This window comes from Carassius carassius, chromosome 29 (genome assembly GCF_963082965.1).
Source record: "Carassius carassius chromosome 29, fCarCar2.1, whole genome shotgun sequence".
NCBI lineage: Eukaryota > Metazoa > Chordata > Actinopteri > Cypriniformes > Cyprinidae > Carassius > Carassius carassius.
The window spans coordinates 3,297,963-3,321,143 of NC_081783.1; the positions used below are offsets into that span (position 1 = coordinate 3,297,963).

The window sequence follows — 23,181 nt, forward strand, 5'->3', positions numbered from 1 at the left end:
CTGAGAGGGATCAGTCCGAGTCTCCTGAAACACTGACTGTAAATCAGATTTAGTGCACACTGTCTTGGTATGTGCACTACACAACACATATTAAAATGACTGTGATATAGTTATATAGTGATAGGGTTAATACTACAGTAATGTTTTCACTCTAACCATTTATGCACAATACATTTATTAGTTTGTATCTCCTCATTTGTATGACGATATTTTTATATTTACAAAATGTAACAGGAGTTAGGTCTCGTATTAAGGAAACATGGCTATGGCTATGACTTTATTAATACAGTTGTCCAATTTATTTTATAATCTCAATCATTCAGAAATCATGCAAAAGAAAATTAAGCAGTTTTACTATGATAAAACCATGGTTCATTTTTGTAAGGGTTGTGATGTCCACGTGTTTCTTTTATTTATTTTTTTGACAAATTATAGGGGCTGTGTCAAAGCAAAAAGGTGGCAAAAAATGAAAGATTAAGTAAATATTTGAACAAATGCAAATATTTACAATTTATTTTAATAGATATATTTTTAAAAAAAATGTGCCTTCCTTCTCAAATGCTATTGAGCTTTAACGTTCCAAAACATTAGAAAAAGTAGCAGAATTTACATAGGAGTTACAGTTTAATACATATAAAAAATGTAAAAGGTGTGCATTATAGTTGACACCTAGATGAACAGTTTATGGTTTTTATGACTAAGTCATTCTCCTGAAATGCTATTCACCTTAGAAAAAAAGTGTATACCAATATCGCATGTAACTTTAGAGACAGTGAGCCTTTATTCACCCCCTGGAGCTGTGTGAGGTACATTTCATTTCAGATGCGTGACCTTTATTTCACGTCTTCTTAACTGCTGACAACAGACACCAGCTTACCCAATCGAAAAGCTTGGAAGAGCAAGGACAATTTTTAATACAACTCCGATTGGATTCGACTGAAAGAAAAGTCACATACATCTACGATGCTTCGAGGGCGAGTAAAACATGGACGAATTTTCATTTTTGGGTGAACTAACCCTTTAAATTATATACCAGAGAAATTGAGTTTCACAAAAGGGTTTACGTTTTAAAACTTCTTGTGACTAACTCATTAGCAGATTCACTTCATGCTCTGACTACATAAATGGAGCCATGAATAGGTTCTCCTTTCACAGAATACTAAATAGAAAAAAACAAATATTAAAGAGTCAAAGCCTGAGGAATGCTGAAATTTAATAAAAGGGAAAAAATACAGCTGTAGTAGTAGCGATTAAGGTGTAAAATGTGTTAAAACTACACATCTAAATCTCTATAACAGAACAGGCAGGTATATGATTTATGAATGTGTCATCTTTCATTACTACTTTAAAAAGAGCGAAACCTCAGTCTAATCTTTGTTAGAAAAAAACAAACAAAAATTCACAGAAAACACAAAAATAGTACGAGGGACATATTAAGAGATGTTCCAGCTGAACGGTTCATTTCTTCGCTCCATTACTCTGTGCTTTGGCCTTCTCCTTTTCCAGATATTTCTGTTGATAAAAAAAAAAAAAAGAATCAAAAATGTCAATGTAATAATTCTGATATTTACTACTAAAAAAGTAAAAGTAATACATAATCTAGACCTGTCCTTTTCTGACATCTTAAGTTTTTACAGTTAGTGCATTACAAGTGATGTGATGATGAGATGAAAAGAAATGGTCACCTTTAGCTTATCGTAGTGTGCTTGGCTGCTGCAGTGGATCTTCTTTGCAGTGTCTTCATTCGAGTAAAACAGGAAGCAGACTCTGCAGTAATATCCCATCTTCACAAACTCCACACCTGAGACGGGTCGAACGGGATTCATTAATGAGACTCCTTACAAGCGATCTATCAGGACTATATTACACAAATAGTGACTAAAAAAAAAAGTCAGGGCACATCGGGTTTTCATAAGACATACATTGATTCATTTAAAGCATTTAGCAGCAAATCCCAACTGATTTATTGCCATATATTAGTGTGATTTTTTCATTTCACGTTCTTGAACAAGACTCGATCCACAGGTTTGTTACGTCAAACTTATTTCTTTGCAAAAACCAAAGCCATCTTACCCACTGGGACCTTAGGATCATATGGCTCAAGAGTAGCATGGCAAGTGTCAAGCTTCATTTCAGATGGTGTTGTTGTAATGGGTTTTTCTTCAGTCGTCTTCTCTGATTCAGGGGGAGTAGTCTCTTCATCTTGTGGCTCCTGGGCAAAGGAAAGCAGTAGATAAATCAAGTACATCCTGTAGGGAGCATTTTGAAAAAAAGTAGGTAAAAGAGTTATCTATTTTATCAAAATATGACCCCATAATCTATAAAAAGCCAATCCCTGTTGTTCTCTGATATCAAAATCCACCCATATATTTGTTCATAACGATTTTGGCTTATAAACACTGCTTTGAGATGTGCATATTTTTCTCTTGTTGCAGATGCGACAACTTTTTAACTGGAGGAAGAGTTATTATGGATTATGGACCATAATAAAGTGGTAATTACGTTTTGATGGATTTGTTTTTTGCAAGCAAGAAGCTTTTGCTTTACAAGGTGTTAATTGATGAAGTGGAGTGATGTTTTTATCAGCTGTTTGCACTCTCATTCTGACGGCACCCATTCACTGCAAAGGATCCAATTGTGAGCTAGTGATGTAATGCTAAATTACTGCACATCAGTTCCCATGAAAAAACAAACTCATATACCTTTTAAATGTCCTGAGAGTGTGTTTCAGTAAATTTTCATTCTATTAAAGGCAGAGCTCATTCATAAATAAGAATGCTAACCTCATCCAAAAGGGAAGGACTAATGAGGTCACTCACAGTCTCCATATTCTGGTGCTCTGAGGTTTCTTTGATTTGTTGTTCCTCTGGCTCGCTCATCACTTCAGGAACAGTTTCTGTTGGAACATTTTGGCTTTCCTTCTCTTCCTGGCTCTCCTCTTTCTCAGCTTTATCAGTGACAGGCTCTTCCACCTTCATCTTCTTGACAGAAGGCTCTTCCTCTCTCTTATTCTTACTTTTGCCAGAGGAGTTGCTCTGTGTCTCAGACTCTCTGGAGCGCTCCCTCTTGAGCGGCCGTTTCTCCTCAGGCTCTGGGTTTGGAGGTCTGTGTCTGGGAGAAGATTATATTGTCAAAACAGATGCCATGCAACATTCTTTGAGAAAAAAAAAAGGAATCTGAATTTACAACTGACCCATTTTTTAGTTGCTTGTATTTCCTGCTCATGTAGACAAGCAGTCGTTTGCCTTCAAATTTAGGTCGATTTTCCTTGTAGGTTTCTGCCATTTTCTCAGCATCTTCCCATCTTTCCATCTCAATGAAGCACTGAGCAAAAATACCACAGATATTTTGAACACCATATTTATTTTGATTATGTATCCGCCAGAAAGTGTCAAATTTTTACATTACCTCATTGCGTATTCGGTTCAGAAAGTATCTCTTAACTTTTCCAAATGGTTCTGCGATTTTCAGAATTAAGGCATCTGAGCCTTTGAAGGATGGAATATTACGAACGTAGATGACTCTGCCGCTCTGTAGACATTACACATAAACAGTGTTAGATTCTGCTCCTTTTAGATTCAGTATTCCCCGAGAGTTACAGGGATAGTTCACCCAAAAATGTATATTTGCGGTTGATTTTCTCACCCCCAGGAAATCAAAAATGTAGTTTTTTTTTCTCAATTGAGCATTAAAGATTTTTTTTTTTTGCTGAAATGTGCAAGGTAGGGGCTGCCCATTTTTTGAGTATTAAAAAAAAAAACAATACAAAAATCAGGAAACGCAAAATTAATAGTCAAGGCTCATGACAATATATTGAGATCTTATGAAGTGGAACGATCAGTCTGTTCAAGAAATTGATCATTATTTACAACACTATTACCTGTAATACAGAGCCTCAGGAAACAGGGAAATCTGATTATTTTCCACAAATACTACTCATATTTTGCAGAGACTGTACAATGTTCACGCTATTACACTGTAAATGGTCTAACGTTGTTACTGTACAATGCACAGTAAACTATTTCTATAAAAATATTTTTGCACTACTGATATTTTGTATAGGATACATTTACAATGCTATTGTACACTCAGCCAACTTTATTTCCAGTTCTTACGTTGCTGCTGTTCATAATGTATATATACAATCCTTCATTGCAATCCTATTCATATTCTGCTTAATATTGTTTATAGCAACTCCACTGTACATTCTGTAAATCATAGCTTCACTTACTCTGCAGTTAGTTTGATGCTAACTGCATTTCATTAGCTCTGTAGCTGTACTCTGCATATTGACTATAATAAAGTTGAATCTGATCTAAGAAATCTAATCTTTCTTGAAGTCGGTTTCGTTGATTTGTTTCAGTTGACTTGCTTGCTCACCTAATCATGCAATGAAGCCACGTATACCTAATTACCATTAAAGTACCCACCAGTGATGTGAAATGTGGATGTTTGAACACATGAAGTCAATAAACTGTTCTTCAACAGCTCACCTTTTTCAAAAAAAAATTAATTTTTCCCTTTCATTTGAGTGCTTAGTTCATTCATGCGCATATGAGCGGCTCACTGGTCTTCAGTCCAAGACAAACTATTTTCTCAGTTCAGTGACTTTTGGAGGAACCGGAGCGCTGAATGATTCATACATCAGAGGGCCAGATATGCCTGTATTTTGGCTCATTTCCAGTCGGAGTGACTGTCAGGCATCTGGAAGTGAGTTTTGGATAACTAACTTGTACATCTGTGCTGCTTGTACCGCAAACGGTTTCAGATGATTTGACTTGATGAACTGGTTTGACAAGTCCAGGTTAAGAGGTTAAAAAAAATGACTCTTGCAACCAGACATCACTCCAGAACATTTACCTGAGGCTCTGGATTACAGATATTAATGTAAATAGTGATCAGTTTCTTGCACAGACAGATTCATAAGAATTAAATATATCGTAATTAGCCAGGGGTATTAGTTTGGTTTCCCTTGATTTGCTTTTCTTATTCTTAAAGACAGGCAGCAGCTGACTTGAACGCTATGAATCAGCAAGGAGCACAGTTATAGCTAAACATCTTTACTGTTCTACTGAATAAAAAAAAAAAAAAACACTTACCAACATCTTGGATGGTCTAAAGGGTGAGTAAATTAACAGCAAGTTTTAATTTTGGGTAAACTATCCCTTTAATAAGCCCAAGTCTTACCTGGATGGTTGGATAGGATTGTGAATGATAGACCTTCACAGGCTTTCCACACACAGATGGCATGACATTTCCACTGTAGAAACTAGCCATCGCTTTTGCCTCTTGTTCACTGGAGAGCTCCAGAAAGGCCTAACACAGAGCACCAAAAAACAACAACCTTCAGGCTATTTGAGCATAATTCATTGAACACAGACTGTTCTTTGCTTTATAGCCGAGAGGAATGACAAAAACATTCTCTCCAGCCAAATTGCACTATATTACACAGCCTTTCAATGCATAATAAACACTTATACACATTTAATAATCTAGCATTGATTTTTGGATAGCACAAATTTTGGGAAAGCTACAGCAAAGCTGCGGTCAGTGAGGTGTCCTGAACAGTACATCTGGGAGCGGTTACCTCAGGCCTCACATCCAAAACCAGGTGCCGCACCACTTTACCAAATGGCTTTGCAAGAGCAAGGACTTCATCCAGATAACCGTAGCCACGTTTAAACCCAACGACATTCACAACTCTCAATCCCTACAATTAGAGGACATACATTAATATCCAACAAAATCAGTACATCAATGTACAGACAAGTTGCAAATTAATTTTCAAGTATATGCAAGCTTACTCCATTATCCTTGTAGCTTCCTGAAACATACAAGATAAGATGCATCATTTAAATGGACTTACTACACACAAAAAAACTGTTTAATCTTTCATTTAACAACTTATAACTAATTTAACACTAAAGCCACTGTCATTGCTCAAGAGCAGTACCTGATGTGTTTTTAGCTTTGGACTTTGAGTCTTGTTTGTCAGCGTCCTCGTCCTCTGCTAACTCATCAAGGGTCACAAACTCATCTATGTTCTCAGGAAAATCGGTTTCGCTTTGACCCTCCTACAAGCAAATACACAGAGTCAACAGAAATGCAGGTCAAATGAGTGTAAAACATGCAATTTATATTAAAGGAGTATTTCAACCTAAAAAAGAATATATATGCTGTGATGAATAGTGATCAGGACTGTCAAGCTCCAAAGACGACCAAAAAGAATAAAAGTGGTTCATACAACTGTACAGCTGTAGAAGACTTGGAAAACAGCAGATGAGAGGTATGGACTATAAAAAATACAAATAAGAAATGGTTGAAAGTGCAATAAGCTGCTGAAAGTGGATCAGACTGAGCGCCACTTGTAGCCAATCACCAGTAAGGGGCGTGTCCACTCATCAAGGGGGAGGTGCCTGATATGGTGGAAAAGCAGTAAAATTACATTCCCGGAGTCCCCTGAAGTTAAAATGCAGATTTTGCAAATTCAAGAAGATTGGTATATTATCATTTCATTTAAAATATAAAGTAATAAGTTGTAAAATATACAACTACCAAAATGCCATTCTGTAAAACCGTAAACACTGTGACAGTATTTTTAGTCATTTCTGACAACCACAGGGGCAAGCTTTTTCCCGTAAATGTAACACGGTTTTTTACTGCATACTTTTAATAAAGCTGTTTTTGGTCCTTTTTGGAGACTGACAACCACTGGAAACTGTACGCTTTTGTCGTGTGGAATATATCTACATGAATACTTCTTCACGTTTAAGAGTAAACAACAATTTGAATTTTTTAAGAACCATCCAAGCAACAAAGAATTAGACAGAGGCATTTCAGAATATGTGCCAAAGGTCCTGCCTGCTCTGCATTGTCCTCTTCAGCACCCTCATCTTCAGGCTGTTCTTCATTCTGTTCCTCGAGGTCTTTAGGATGATCAGAGGTGTCCTCCTTCTGCTCTGCTTCAGATGCTGCAGGTTCCTCCACCTCAGTCTCTTCTTGTTTTTCATCAGAGTCCTCTTGGTTTTCTGCGGTCTCGGCATCATGGGAGTCATCTCTGGCTTGCTGCGCTTCAGGGTCCTCCCCCACCTCATTCTCATTCTCCTCCTCCTCTACATTGGTGTCATCAATATCTTCTTGCTGTTGGGTGGCTTGCTCTGGATCACAGGAGGTTTCGACATCTCCTGCATCTGCTTCTTCAAAACCCTCTTCATCTCCATCACGTGCTTCCATAACATCAGCATCTTCATCTCCAGACCCACCGCCTAGGGCTTCGGCTTCCTCAGGCTTTGGTTGCTCTTCTTTCTCAACAGAGCTTCCTTTGGATTTGGATGTAGAGGAGGACCTCTGGGTCTTCGATGAAGGTTTATCACTTGTTCTGCTGCTAGTGCTGCTCTTACGGGGAGGTGCTTCCCTTGGTTGATCGCCTTTGCCTGGTGGGACCCTGGAACATCAAGCACATTTACAGCACATTTGGTTTGGTTTTCTTTTTAAAGCTGTAAGTGGTTTCTCTGGACAGGAAGGATAACTTACGTTAGAGTCTTATACTTTGTGCAGATGTTCAGTCGAATGGATCTTTTACTGATAGTCAAAGGATTGATGGTGTAGTACTTCACCAACATCTCTGCATCCTCAGGATTGCTCAGTTGCACAAATGCCTGTTTTAAAATAAGTCGAAGTGAGAAAAAGCTCAGAACTGAGTGTGAATGTCAAATATCCAGTGTTTTTGCAATATAAGGCCAAAATCTTTTCATGGGAGTTTTCGGTGTGTAATCTGATTAGTTTTGCAATCCCTCCATGCCCTGTCACTTGCAAGCAGGAGATTACTAGGTCAGAGATGTTAATAAACACCCTATAAATAAATTAGATTTCTTTAAATCAGCTCAATAAAAAAAATAAAAATCTGTTAATTCTGATTTGTTAATACTCAAAATAAGTTCACAAAAGTCCTTGTGTCACAGCTGCAACTAAAATATTGGTCACGCTTTATTTTAAGGTCCAATTTGTCACTATTTATTAACTATTCACTACTACTTCTGCTTCAATAAACTCTTCATTTGGAGTCTAAAATATAGTCATGCAGAATAAGGCATTAGTATATGCTTTCAAGTACTAATAAATAGCCATTATGCTATTAAAATGTTAATGGTAAGAATTGGTTTTTAAAATCAAGTGTTCCCAAAATGTTTTAGTAAGAATATGTACATAACTACCATTTATAACTAACTATATACTGTTAAAACGTATATTGGAACGCAAATTGCACAAAAATAATTATTCTTCAATATTTTCTTCATTCACAAAATGAATGACAATGAACAAAACAATGTGGAGAACTTGCCTGGATTATTTTTTAACTTGACGTTTACTGTATTTTACATGATTTCTGTAGCTCAAACATTAGAGCATAATGCTAGCAACTCATGGATTTCATTATTGATGTTCCTTTTAATGCAATGCAAGTCGTTTTGGATAAAAGCATCTGCCAAATGCATAATATTAATGTTTAACAATCTGAATGGAGTTTTTGCTGACTCTTTTGTTTGAAAAATATGGTTCCTTTGTTATAAAAACAAATGACTGCTATAGCCGTTTATAATATATATATATATCTTTTTTTTTTTTTGGTGGATAAATTTGGGTAGGCCCTAAAAGAAACCCATGAAACGGGACATATTTTAAAGATGCATGCTGCATATGTAACTTACCTCATCATTCAGAAAGAGATGCTTCTCAACCGTGCCAAATCTACGAGCTATTGTGAGGAGCTCCATTTTCTTCTCACCACCTCGTGGTAAATTGGAGAAAAACACCACCTGGCTGACGCCTCTCTTCATGGGCCTAGTTTCTCTGTCCGACCTTCCACTTTTCTTTATCGATAAAGCAAATAAGATTTAGCTGACTGCTTGATTTGTATAACTTGTATAACTAAGAAACATTCTTACCTCAATAGCCATCAGTTCCTTTGACAAATAAATGTGTATCTCTTTCCCATGCAAAATGGCAGGTTTACGCTGGTAATAATTGGCCATGGCCAAAGCCTCCTCATGAGTCTGCATCTCTAGGAAAGCCTTTGAAAAATACAAATAATGAATGTAATAAACATTATGCACTCAGAACAGATACTAATTATGGACATTCACATTCCAAAATGAGGTAAAATGACTTATGATCTTCAATGACCATTCAAATATGTACAGTTACTACCTTGTTCTTCAGTATCAAATGTTCACAGATGGTGCCAAAGGGTTTTGCCAGGGCAAACAGGCTGTTTGGAGACATCGGCTTCCTTTCGTATTTTGCGACAACCACCCTACTTCTTATCTAAAACAAAAACATTAATAAGTGTACAAACACTATTCACTTAATCAAAAGACCTAAAAAAATGTCCTGTTTATATATACACCAGTATGTTAATTGCAGATACATTTCAATGCTACACAGTTTTAAAGGGGCAGTATTTAATAGACATCTAGTTGAAATGGGTACATCATTCCAAATTCAAAGCACTAAAGAGTCATTTCTCCTGCACCCTCCTCCTCAGACACGACACTTACACAGGTTGCTAGATTGAGGACGCTCTAAAGAAATTAGCGCAACTGACAGCGAAAGGCAACAAGTCTTGTACTGTAACTTGAGTTGATTTAACCACATAATATTCAACTGGTCATAGAGATTTTTAGATGTATGCAGAGACCTTTTAGGTTGGCTAGAATCTGTGATCTCTGACCCAGTTTGTTTAGAAAGCTTCCATGGGTGCAATACCCTGTGTTTTTAGCGAACTGGCAGCACAGTGTGTTGAAATACTACTGATTAAATTGGCAGTGGGCGGAGTCACACAGACCAAAACAAAAACAGTCATTCCGACACAGAACACACATTTTCAAAAATAGAATAACTGACTGTAGCATTGTTTTTCAGAGAAACAAGTATGTGAACTTAATATGTATCCTAAATATCTGATACCATATGGTATTTGTATGCTTTAGCACAATTATATTCTATACAGCACCTTTAACATCACAACAAAAACAAATAACTTTCAGTACATTATTACCTTGGGTGGTACTGTTGAATACGACGTCATTTTACTTGTCATTCCCATACTGGAATCAGGTCCTGAAACATTTTTGAGACTCATTTAAACGACCCAAATTAGCCAGTGCATCACAAGAAAATGTTTTGTCATCTTCAAGTTCACTGTACTGTTTTTGTTAATCAGTGAAACCCACAGAAGACATTTACATTACAGACTGCTCTCAAAGACACAGAATAAAAGTAGATTGCTGATTCAGGAAAGAGATAGTTGAAAGTAATTGTTTTAGACCAGACTGCATCCTCTCTCACAGATTTATTTACCCCAGCTGGAGCTCATCCCTGTTCTTTGTAGACTGGCAGCAATTGGAGCCGCCCCCAACAAGCCATCCGATCGACTTTTTGTTTCAAGGGAAAGGGATGTTGACCTGAGAAGAATGTATTTTTAATGCTCTAATGCAACTATTTTATTCATTAAAAGCAGGGTGCATCACACTTATGAAAGTACTACTTACTTGCGACTGGAGGGCAATTGAGGGTCCCAGTCTGGGTACCTATTAAAACAACAGGAAACAGTTTTCAGGTCCTTTTGAATTGCTGAGCTCTAAATGTTAACACTGCAAAAGCAACCATGTGTAGAAGTCTTACATGGCAACTTAATGCACTAGAATTCGATTAAGATATCGAAGGCTACATTCAAAACAACAACAAAAAAGTAATAGGTTCTTTATATTTGCTTTTTATATTACGAGTAGGCTGATGAATGCATTTAAATATCTACAATGTTAGAGTCACTATCTTTATGAATTTGAAGGGGTTTACTTTGATTGATTCGTGGTGACACACTGAATTGCTTCATAATTTCTTTTAACCCTCTGGTGTTGTTACATGTTACAAACTTACATTTGCAGAAGGAGTTTGCGGTTTTCAGAGTGACGAATCCCATTCGTGTGTTGAGTCCATTCCTTCACAAATACAGGAAAAGAGGAAACAAATTATCTTAATGTAATTTAACAACATTGCTTGCACATGCTGTGAGATCTAAACAATTCAAGGCTTGACAAAGTGGCTCAGAGCTAGCTTGACAAGTTACCCTTTTTTGACTAGAAGTACGAGCAACAAAGGAGTACTGGTATGGAGCAGAAAAGAGATCTACATACTATCTTTCCTAACTGAAGCCAAGCATAAAGACCAAGAAGTCAGTAATACAGCTAACGACAGTTCATGTCCAATTTTGTTTATTTAAATGCAACAAATGATGTTTAAAGAGGGTCTTCTTCAATAAGCAGGACTCAAGAAGAAAGAAGTGTGTGTGCAGAAGACAAACGGCTTGAATTACTCACCATGACAGAGTGCACATCAAAATCGCAAAGGGAGCACAGATGGGGAAACATGAGGGGCATGACTCCCAAGAAATCCTGCACTTTTCCCTGAGACGGGGTGCCCATTCTTCTCTGCATGAACATGTCGTCAGATGGCGATGACGTCGACATGCCAAGGCTGCGGTAGGACTCATGGGAAAGACCAGAATACTGGCGGTCTCTGCCGCTACCGCTGCTGTAATCTAACATGTCGTATCCACGACCGGACGAGTCTTGTGTGGAGGTATAACCGAAGTCGCCTTGCGAGCGGCTTTGAGTCTGTCCTCCGGAACGGTCCAATCTTCCACCCTGCGAGCCGCCCCAATCGTCTCGGCCGCCTCTATATGAAGACTCAGAAGAAAGGGTAGACATGTCACCAGACATGCGGCGGCCGGCTTCCATCTTGCGGTTCTTTAGTTGCATGATAAGATGGGGCAAGGTCTCCACACTGATGTTCTCCTCTGGAACCTGCGCCAGCGCGTCTAGATCGGTGGGCGACAGGCCTAGGCTGGCGAACAGTTTCATGGTATTGCTAATGTGGCTGCCCGCTCGGCGGGAGAGCTGAGAGTCGTGGTCTTTTCCATCCCCTCCACCCGAACCAGACATGCCATGAGACTGGGAAGACGAGCCGTAGGGGTCCGAGTGCGTCTCACCCATACTAAAGTTCAAAGTCTCGGCGGCTGCCAAAAGCCCACGGCCAACAGCAAAGCCTTTCTGAGCATCATCACCGGTCAGTTTCTGGGACATGACGGCACTCTGGACGAGTAGAAAAAGAGAGGAACAAAAGCGAATCAAAAAGTCCCCAGAAGGACAATCCGTCGATTTAAGCCTGGATCGATAAAAGAGAGCTCCTCCAGAATGAAACAGGTCTGCAGAAACACAATGGAGCAATGATTTCTAGCATGCTCGCGAAATGATTAGCAGTGGCATAGGAAAGCAAGACAGTGAGCTCCACAAATCCATACAATGCAAGTAACAGAAGTCAAAATTATTTACAAATGACAGTGGATAGTTTGGTACACTGACCAAATAGACCATAAAATGAAGATTTATAAGTACCATGAAGAGTAATTTATTGGGAAAGTACAACAGAGCTTTGAAGGGGAATTTTTTTTTTAATTTAGATCCTTAAATGTGAATGGGAAAGACAGGGAAAGCATTGAAGTCTCTTGGTTAGGAGAGAACCAGGGAGAGATAGTGTTCATGCCTTTAAGTTGTACTGCATGACCAAAAACTACAAATCAGAAATCCATGAACGGAAACAAAGTTAACCGAATCAAAGCTAATCAACTTTAGCACTTAAATAATTTGGCATCAAGAGGTCTTGATAACAGCCAATAGTTGGGCTCAAGTGAAACACATGGGGTGCAAAGAGAGCACAGGATTTTCTGAACAAGATATGCATCTCCATCCAAAGAAAAGTGAAAATTTACACATTAACTGATTTCAAACTGTAGTGTTTGTAATGGAAAAGATGGTATAAAAATGTCAAAAATGGGAAATATATATATACACATAATGGTGTCTCACTTGACAAGCTATTTATATTTTTATTATTTTATTTAGAAGGTTGTCATCTCTGTTTTTGGAAAGCTGAAATGAGAAAAGTGTGTCGTATAAGACAGGCAGAAATGTACAGTATCAGTATTAGTATAAAACCAGTGGTTACTGTGCGGCCAAAAACCAAAAATAGACCAATTAACAAAAGAAAAACAGGAAAGCATACGTTTTGATGAATCGTATAAATAAAAGTTTCACATGGACATGAACAAATCAAAAACAGCAGGCACTATATGTGAGAAAAAGGTAATAGAAAAAGTTTAAAAAAAGAAGAGCAAGTCTTAACTTGCACTTATATTTGTTACTCTTCCAATTACAAAAATTAAAGTCCTTACATCTGATTGGTCAGTACAGTTTCAGCCATGTATCACCCACCGTGTAGTAACCAATGAAAATTGCTGTTTTTGTGGCAACAATTTGTTATGGAAGAATATCACATAAAACTGCATTAAATATGCCTAATGTGTTTTAATCATTTGTAATATTTTGTAATCATTTTATAAAAGCAATACAACATTCAGGTTGATGAGGTAGATTTTAAGTCTAATGCAATCTAGAATTTAATTTTTTAGTTTTGCCAAATCTTAGAAAATAGAAGATTTTATCTTTTAAAGTTGGAGGAAAGGAATTGGGTTCCAGAAGTGAAAATCCCATTGAAAAAAATGAAAGGGAATTAATTTGTAAAGATAACTTACAAACTGTTAAAAACAAACCTACTTAAATATTTCATTTTATATTATTATTATTTCATTTTCATACTGGTTTTGCGGTAATTCATAGGATTACATTTCATTCCCTCTTTAAAGCCTGTAAATACAAAGTCGTGTACCTTTTTGCCCGTTTGTCAAATCCTGTTCTGCTTCAAATCAAAGTTTGTAATGCTGTTGTTCACCTCGTTTGTTTAATTCATGGCAAGAGGGAAAAAACTATTCCTTAACAATGGCCGCTGAAAGAGAGGACAGGAACTACTTTCACATTCTAATCATGAGAAGTGGAAAGGGTCTGTATGCATGTATTCTTATGTTTTAAGACTTTCGGAGCTGTAATGCAATGCAAACTGATGACAAGACCAGAGAGGATTGGTGGAAAGATAAGAACAATATGGTACAACTAGGCATTAAAATAGCAACAGCTGATAGGATTTGAACGTTTTATGGCATTACTGAAGACTGATTAAGTTAGTTTGAAATTATATGCATTAGTAAAGAAAATATATCAGCTCAGTGGAAGTCAGAACTGGAATGAGGCATTTAAAAAAAAGAGAGTATGAATACAACACAAATGTGTAAATATGACAATAGCCCTACTTGCTACTATACAGCTTCAGTGCAGATGAAAGAAATACAGAGAATGTCTTGGACAGAAACCTTACAAGTGTTTAAGAAATATATCAGAAAACACATCAAAACAATGTCTTTTACCGCTTTAGATAAGGAAAGTGTCCGCTGAGCGTCAGTCCGATGCTACGATTATAACATTCTTCTCGTTTTAGGACCGCTAACCAACATTAAGCGCGAAACTGAGTAAAAACGTTTTTTAGGTGAATCACGTAACTTTAAACTAAAATCCAAGCAAACATTCGCCTTTAAACATAACACATGGACGAATTATCTTGATTAAAAAAACTAACAAAAACAAAAAGAAAACCAAAAAAGGCCACTGGTCTACGTTGACGTTAAACGTGCACAAGGCCCTAACGTTACACCGCGACCTTTAAACGAGTAACTCTGCAGCTCGAGTTTACTATAGTCTGTACTTAAAACACAAATCGTATAACATCATATCTGTCATTAAAATGCACCGTGTTTCTACTTACATTTTTTTTTTTTTTTCCCAACCTCTGGGTTGAAGTCCTTTACGGCGAACGGAGTGAAACGCGAACAACTGCGCACAACGTGAAGGCGGAAATGACTACGGAGTTCCTCACTTCCGATAAGAATTGCAAAATAAAAGCCCTAAATAGTTTTCGTTAAAACGAAAACCACACTTCTAATTTATTAACTTCTAATTTGCTAGCATTTATTATATCATAACACTAAAATCCCCTTAATTGTTTTTACTCGTGAACCATAAAGCTCTGGATGTCACATGGCATATGATGTCAGTGCCATGACGTAATCAGATTTCAGAATATTCAGAGACTGGAACAAAAAAGACAGAAGAAAGGACTAGTCTCATGGGTTTGGTTTTGTAACCCTTGAATAATGTCATGAAACAGAAAATGTGACTCTTTAACATTTTTGGAGCTTATGGGCACACCAATGGACATCATTTGTGTCCAGTACATGAATGGGATAGACCTAATAGAACAGCTCTAAGCTCTAACCAAAGTCATTGCTTGTTAAAATTCAAGTCGGCAGTACAAATTATTAATTTGTGCTATAATGTAATTTAATAATTGCATTACACAATGAATTGTTTTTTTTTTTTGGTTATTCCGTGATATGTACAATTATTATTGTACTATTTACGTTCATGTACCATCAATATTATGGTAAATACTAATGTTAGGTTAGAACTTCCATAGTTAATTTTGCAGGGATGTGAACATTCTAGATGTTTCTGTAATATTCTAGTGGAACATTCCAGAACACAGTGAGACCAGTCATAAAAATAATAATAACAGATTATAAGCTTTTATTAATTTTCAACATATTTTTCGTTTTCATGACAGATTGTTCAGAGGAGATTGATACATTCCTGATATTCCTGATACATCTCACTTTCAAATATGTGAAGGGACATCTTTAATTTCCAAGGCATTGAGTGTGTTTTGGATAATCATATACAATTTTTTTCAGCTCTTTTTCATCCTTGTGGCTGGTCTAAGGTTTCTTTATTTTCAGCCTGGGGTTCGCTTCATAAAGCCCTTGAACCAGTAATAGCCTGCCCCTTGCTTCTCTTCTGAAAACCCTCAGATGCCATTTATCTTGGCAAGCTCAAAAGCAAGAGACTGATCATCAGCCTTCCTCAATGCGAAGCCTATCTCTGAAAGCAAGGTGAGAAGGAGCACAAACTCCTGCTCAGATTCAACAGAGATGGATGGCTTTCTTCCAGATGCATGCTCAGATCCCACGACACGTCTTTGAAGGGTCGTTTTTGAAACGTTTCCACTTCCTTGCCATCATTTTTAATGATTTTTAAAGAAGTCTCTCACGCTCACCAAGGCTGTATTTATTTGATAAGAAGTACAGAAAAAACAGTAATACTGTAAAGTATTCATTACCATTTTAAATAACTGTTCGCTAGTTTAAAATGCTGTAAAATATAATTTATTCTGTGATGCAAAGCTGAACTTTTATCAGCTTTTACTCCAGCCACACAATCTACAATTTTGCTGCTTAATATTCTTTGGAACCTGCACTTTTTTCAGGACTCTTTGATGAATTAAAAGTTAAAAAGAACAGCATTTATTCAAAATGGAAATCTTTTCAAACAATATAAGTCTTTACTGTCACGTTTTATCAATTTATCAAACATATCCTTGCTGGATAAAAATAGCAATCAGTTAAAATAAAAGAAATAAAGAAAATTTACTGAACACAAACTTTGATCTGCAAATCTTCAGACAGCAAAATAGAAACATTTGACATTACATAAACATCCAGTTTAGTAGCTTCAATGGGATTATTAGAAAACCCCAGGCTTCTGACATGATCCCTGACATGATAGATCATGTAAGATGATGAATAATCAAGGTGCGATTTGATGTGGGGAGGATGCGTGGGATTTCCCCCTTTCTAGTCAATGTATCCCTGCCTCTGCTTAATTATTTTTATCCCCAATATATATTTTATAAATTTAACCCCCCCCCCAAGCGATCACTGCGACTACACTAGTGGCGATACGGATCACAAAACTTATCACGATTTCTGTGGTTTAATTAAAGTCAATTTTATCTTAAAATGTGCTACTTTGGCTGGCTGCCGCGCAGTCTCTCTGTATGCACCACTCTGCAGACTTGCTCAATGTCCCGCCCACGACGCTATCTGATTGGTTACACCTCACGAGTAATAGCGGGTCCGCTGTGGAGTTGCCAACTTGGAGTCTTCGTCGCTACATTTAGCGACTTTGTTTTTTTGTTTTGTTTTAAAACGACTAGCGACAAATCTAGCGACTTTTTGGGCAATCATTATTTAGTCTCTGAGACTCTCTGGTGCTGCCGCACGAGCGCGAGGTCTCTCTTTCCCAGCGCGAGCCTCTCTCGCTGCATCTGCTGTGTTCAGCGAGTGCAGAGAGGAGCAGTATTTCAGTTAAAAAAATATTATGTTGCTTCTAACTCTATTTTAGAAGCAAATATAGCCGACATCAGTCACAGCACAACCACTGACTTTATCGTATGTGTATTTGATTTCATTAGTGCAGATTAATGTTTGAGAGCTGGTTATGTAGTCTTAATGGACCGCGTTTCGGTCATTATAATATTCATTTCGTTGTCTGACAACAGAAACATTAAAATATAGTAATAAACACAGTTTTATTGAGAATTTAATTAAATGGCTAAATTAAATTGCAGTATGTGAGCATAGATACAGACGGTTGGTCTGGGAAGTGATGTGAATTTAGCCCGTGGCCGTGGGGGAAAACATTGCCTTGGCGCCAATTGAAATACATGGGACAATCACGCGAGGAGTTGCTGTGTCGTTTTCTGTACCTCCAATAAACTAACAAATTATTAATTAAAGTTCTACATCCTTCCTAATAAACATACAGAACCGGAAAGGAGGAAAAAAAGGCTACAAGCAATAAATTGTGAGGATGATCAAGGGAAGTTGTGGAATCCCAAGACTAAGCATGTGTATGTGTGTGCAGTCTGCCTTTCATCACAGGCAGACTATACATTGTGTTCATTATAACGTTATCAAAACTGTGTAAGGTTGTTTCAGAAAGTGGCATGCATATATAACTAGCCTTATTATTCTACCCGAAGCAAAACTATGTAACGTTAGCCTAATGTCGAACATAAACTCGCATGAAAACACATCTGCTAAGAGGTGTAGTCTACGTGATACCACTAGAAAAGACCAAGGATTGCCGTATACCCACTTAAAAAAGAGTGAGGATACGTAACAACTTGGTTTTGTGTCTGAACTTTAACACTTTCATTCATAAATTCACCCCGTCTGTGTTTACGAAGCGATTGAATCGCGGAATCCAGTCACAAATGGAACTGGCTATATAAAGCAGAACGTCACGGAATTTGGCTATTTTTGAATGAATACATCTACATTAGGGCTGTAAAATGAATCAAATATCGTGTATATGAATATTAAAGTTAAAAGAGACTAGAATTGTTCTACGCGTCTCTGGGAATGATCACTCAATATGTGCATTTTTGTCATTCAAATACACACGATGTTCGCAGTGTTTTCCCCCACGCCAACTCCGCCCCCAACTATGACAAGATGCCGACTGTATGTATAGGGAGGCAATACAATAGATACAGACGGTAGGTCTGGGAACTTCCCCGGGAACGCCCCGTCAGTTGATGTGAATTTAGCCCGTGGGGGGAAACAGTGCGTTGGCACCGTTTTTATACAGTCTATGGTTGGCACCAATTGAAATACACGGGACAATCACGCCGAAGAGTTGTTGTGTCGTTTTCTGTACCTCCAATAAACTAACAAATTATGAAATAAAGTTCTACATCCTTCCTAATAAACATACAGAACCGGAAAGAATGACAAAATGGCTACAAGCAATAAATTGTGAGGATGATCAAGGGAAGTTGTGGAAATCCCAAGACTAAGCATGTGTATGTGTGCAGTCGGCATTTCATCACAGACAGGCTACGTTAACATTGTGTTCATTTTTAACGCTATCAAAAATGTGTAAGGTTGTTTTAGAAAGTGGCATGTATATATAATCAGCATTATCATTCTACCTTAAGCAAAATTATGTAACGTTAGCCTAATGTCGAACATAAACCCGTTTTATATATATACTGTATATATATATATATATATATATATTTTATATATATATATAGTTTTTTTTCAAGTGGGGGTAACTGCAGCCTGGAGCAATGGGCGGGGCAAAAGGTGGGCATGCCGAAAGGTTTCTCATTGGTGGAAAGAACGGTAGGGGGCGTGACAAAAGGTTTAGCGAAAACTGGCTGTTCTGCCATACTCTTAATCGCTATTGGCCTATAGATTAATAGAAAGTGATAAATTAAACACATAATCCTATTAAACCAATTGAAATTCATCCAATGTAAAAACAGCGTTAATGATGTAAATAATATTATTTTAAATTACTTTGGAAAGTACCCTCAAAACGGCTTACTGACGTAATCACCACCGCACGTTTAGGTCTTAGTTTTTCAATAATCAAAATAGATTACAATTATTTTTGAGAATACAAACGTCTCTTAACACGGTTAGTCGCACTTGCTGTTCTTAAGTTAAAGTCATTTAAAGTCAGCTGTATTTGTTAACATTAGTGAACTAACAAGAACAAACAACGTACAGCATTATTTTTATTAACTAACAAAGCTTAATAAATACTGTATCAAATGTATTGCTCATAGTTAATGTTAGTTAATACATCAGTCAACAAATGAAACTTTATTGTAAAGTGTTACACTAGAAAACTAGGTTTTGCCTGATAGAGAAAAAGTAGTAAAAATTTGTCAGAAGAGTTTAGTAACCTTGTTTTAAGTGACATTAACCAATTAAGCAAACAGACACAGCTTTATCCACTAAAACATTTATTTAGCTTTCAGTTTCAGTCACCAATTCAAGTAAAAAGATAGATAGATAAACCACTCATTCATTAATTCATTCTGTAGTAGCAGTAGAACAGAATCCAGCAAACTCTTTGTTTGAATAGAAAGCTGTGAAGATGCCCTTCTTTCCAAGACCACATTATCTACAGCCATCACACATTTGCTGAGCTCCAACCCCACTCTGTGTGTCCTCCTCACATCTGGACTGACAGACTTTCAGTCAACCATACCTACACAAGTATGGAAGCATATGAGTAGCATTATACAATTTGGGATGTAATATTCAAAATGACAATGCAATATGTAAAATGGCAATGCATTTCTGTATTTACATTTACATTTTCCAATACATTTGTGCAACGTTTGGTGCAAAATGAAAATGAAATTACATAATTTTCATTTGCCATTTCATACACCAGTTTTAATATGTAAAATGAATACTAATTGTAATGCTTTATAAGTTGCAAAATTAAAATGAAAATGTATTACAGAAATGATAAGATATGTATAACATGTTCAAGCAAAAGCTGTGGCAAAAATATCATTTAAATGCTATTTTTCTTAAATGCATTAACACTCACAGTCAAGACACTTACGATTGCATTTTCATTCAGTGTCCCGCAATGAATGTAGCAAAATTCAATGTGCACATTGAAAATGCATTCCGAGCCGATCACGTCTCCGCCCCCTCCCACCATGTCAATCACTGCGTGAACAAGGCGGGGCTTGCAGAAGACCAAGAGAAAACATTACCGTCTACAGCCGCGAGAGGGCGCTCTGGGGTAGGCTACAGGAGCACTGAGCAGCATAGAGCTGATTTTACTATTTTTATTTAGAAATGTAACTATATTAATTTTTACAATTATTTATTAATGTCACACACACATACCTAGTGCCTTATGACTTAAAAGATGAGAGTGGTAAATGTTACAGACAACTGTTCAGTCTATTATTGATTTTTATTTCCACTTCACTGTTATCCAAGGAGACAGAACTATTTGCACTGTATTTATCAGTGGGACAATATTCATACAATACTACAACCTATAATTTGCAGGTCGCAGCAGCACGAATTATGTGCCCAGCTACATCTGATTCAAATATTATGCTAATGAACAGTGAGTGTAGTTTCAGACATTACAGTGCTTCACTCGCACTGACTCTTATTCTGTCTGAAAGAATGAAAAGACCGAGCTGAAGGCGGAGCGATTCGACCAATCAGATGAAAGCAGCGTTTCAGCTCCGCCCACAAGTGCGAATGAAATATTGAAGCCATAAACCGAGATGATCAAAACGTACACGGGCCAACTGTCTTGTCCATGTTCTCTCACTTGAATCCACTTCTTGAGATTTGAGTCTCTGACCTTCTGCAAGCCCCGCCTTGTTCACGCAGTGATTGACATGGCGCGAGCGGGCGGAGACGTGATCGGCTCGGAATGCATTTTCAATGTGCACATTGAATTTTGCTACATTCATTGCGGGACACTGAATGAAAATGCAATCGTAAGTGTCTTGACTGTGAGTGTTAATGCATTTAAGAAAAATAGCATTTAAATGATAATTTTGCCACAGGTTTTTGCTTCAACATGTTAGACATATCTAATCATTTCTGTAATACATTTTCATTTTGATTTTGCAACTTATAAAGCGTTAAAATTAGTATTCATTTTACATATTAAAACTGGTGTATGAAATGGCAAAATGAAAATTATGTAGTTTAATTTTCATTTTGCACCAAACGTTGCACAAATGTATTGGAAAATGTAAATGTAAATACAGAAATGCATTGTCATTTTACATATTGCATTGTCATTTTGCATATTACATTCCAAATTGAATAATGCTACCCATATGCTTCCATACACAAGAGAAAAACAAATATTGAGAGATTCAAACAAGTAGTAACCAATAAGTAGAATAAAATATCCAATAAAAAAAGAAGCGCAAGTGTCTGAGAGTGCAAGTCTGCAGCCAGACCCTTCTCCATTATATTATAATACAACTGTACTACTGACTCTTCACTGAGTACCAAAAGTACCAATGCCTCCGGTGCATGGTTTCTAAAAGAATGGATTCAGAAAAAAGTTGACTGGCACTCATCTATACCACAGGTTATACTAATATTTACATTAATTCATTTAGCAGACGCTTTTATTCAAATCGACTTACAAATGAGGACAGAGTTGAAGCAATCAAAAACAACAAAAAGAGCAATGATATATAAGAGCTATAACAAGTCTCAGTTAGCTTAACACAGTACACGTAATAAGGGCTTTTAAATAAAAAAATAAAAAGAAAACAGATAGAATAGAAAAAGAATAGAGCAAGCTATTTGGTTCATGTGCATGTACCACTCCAACATGTTGGGTTAACTTCAAAAGAGTGGATGTCCTTCGAGTGCACTTTGGGCAATGGTACAGTCAAGGCATGAGGATCTAATAAGAGGCAAATCATTCAGAGTAAAGTTACTGACGGTGCTTGTCTCCATCTTCCAATGTTGACAATGTGCCTCTGAAGGAAGTCAATGTCTTTCTCAGGTGTGGTGGATATGCAATGTTGAAAGCAAAATACATCCACAAGGCTGTTATGAAGGCTTCATCAAGGCTAGTGCACTGGCACACATCTGTTCCATCTTCTGTCACCACACTGAGCCCTCGAACTAGGATTGCCATTTTACAGTCAGTATCCATCAGGTGTATGGTAGGAAAGATGTAGCCGGGTCACCCTTTCATAAAATAAATAAATAAAAAGAATAATAACAGCAATAATAACAATAATAATAATAACGAGAAAAAAAAGAAAACACTTTTCAGATTCATCAGATTCTGTTCCATTCTCTTTGGCTCAGACAGTGTGTAGCTACATACACTGCAGAAACAATCAGACGCTAATGTATAAGAGTCACAATATACCATGCATTTCATGTTCTTGTATAGACTGATTAATCTTACATTGTTTTCTAAAACTATTGCTTTAAATTTTAAACAGATGGGCTTAAAAAGGTACAGAAGAATAAAATATTACCTAAAAAGATTTGAAACAAGATATTTTACAGTTGATGAGTTTTTTTCTTTAATATACTCACTCCAGCAGGTGTCCTGAAGTATGTGTATTTTTTGAGTACATCCTACACAGACATTCCTTCCCTGCTTTCTCAGCGTCTCCAGGAGCATGTTCCTGCCGTGTGGTCTTTGACAGTCCATGTGTCTGGATGTCTTTCTGAAACTCACTTTATAGCACATTCACATGTGCCTCAACAGACACTGAATCCTCCCCAACACAAGCTTCCTTCATCAGATCAACAGAAACAGATCATGCTTAGACCGTGACAGATATGAAAGACATCTAAATACTTACTGTACAAGATGTTTTAGATATACACATTTTTAAAAACATTGAACTTCAAAAACATTAAGATGATGGTCAGGCAGTGAAGAAGTGGAGTACATACTAAACGGATTTAAATATCTGTAGTACATTATCTTCCTTATATTACCC

The 23,181-nt window shown here is 37.0% G+C and overlaps 1 protein-coding gene across 2 annotated transcripts; it reads right to left on the bottom strand.

The window, feature by feature from the left end:
• Positions 1-1,195: 1,195 nt before the first annotated feature.
• LOC132109418 (matrin-3-like) lies at positions 1,196-14,903 on the bottom strand. Of its 2 annotated transcripts, none has more exons than XM_059515471.1 (21): positions 14,773-14,903; positions 11,379-12,265; positions 10,939-11,000; positions 10,551-10,589; positions 10,360-10,463; positions 10,058-10,119; positions 9,208-9,324; positions 8,946-9,071; positions 8,709-8,870; positions 7,534-7,658; positions 6,862-7,444; positions 5,954-6,074; positions 5,805-5,824; positions 5,588-5,710; positions 5,188-5,316; positions 3,409-3,531; positions 3,194-3,324; positions 2,820-3,111; positions 2,074-2,212; positions 1,686-1,801; positions 1,196-1,512 (listed from the first exon to the last, which is right to left on the bottom strand). In XM_059515471.1, the coding sequence occupies exons 2-21, from the start codon at positions 12,141-12,143 to the stop codon at positions 1,459-1,461; spliced, it is 3,393 nt and encodes a 1,130-aa protein (XP_059371454.1). In that variant the 5' UTR covers positions 12,144-12,265; positions 14,773-14,903; the 3' UTR covers positions 1,196-1,458. The 2 variants fall into 2 exon arrangements, with proteins under 2 accessions (XP_059371454.1, XP_059371453.1); XM_059515470.1 differs by having other exon boundaries at positions 2,784-3,111.
• Positions 14,904-23,181: the final 8,278 nt, after the last annotated feature.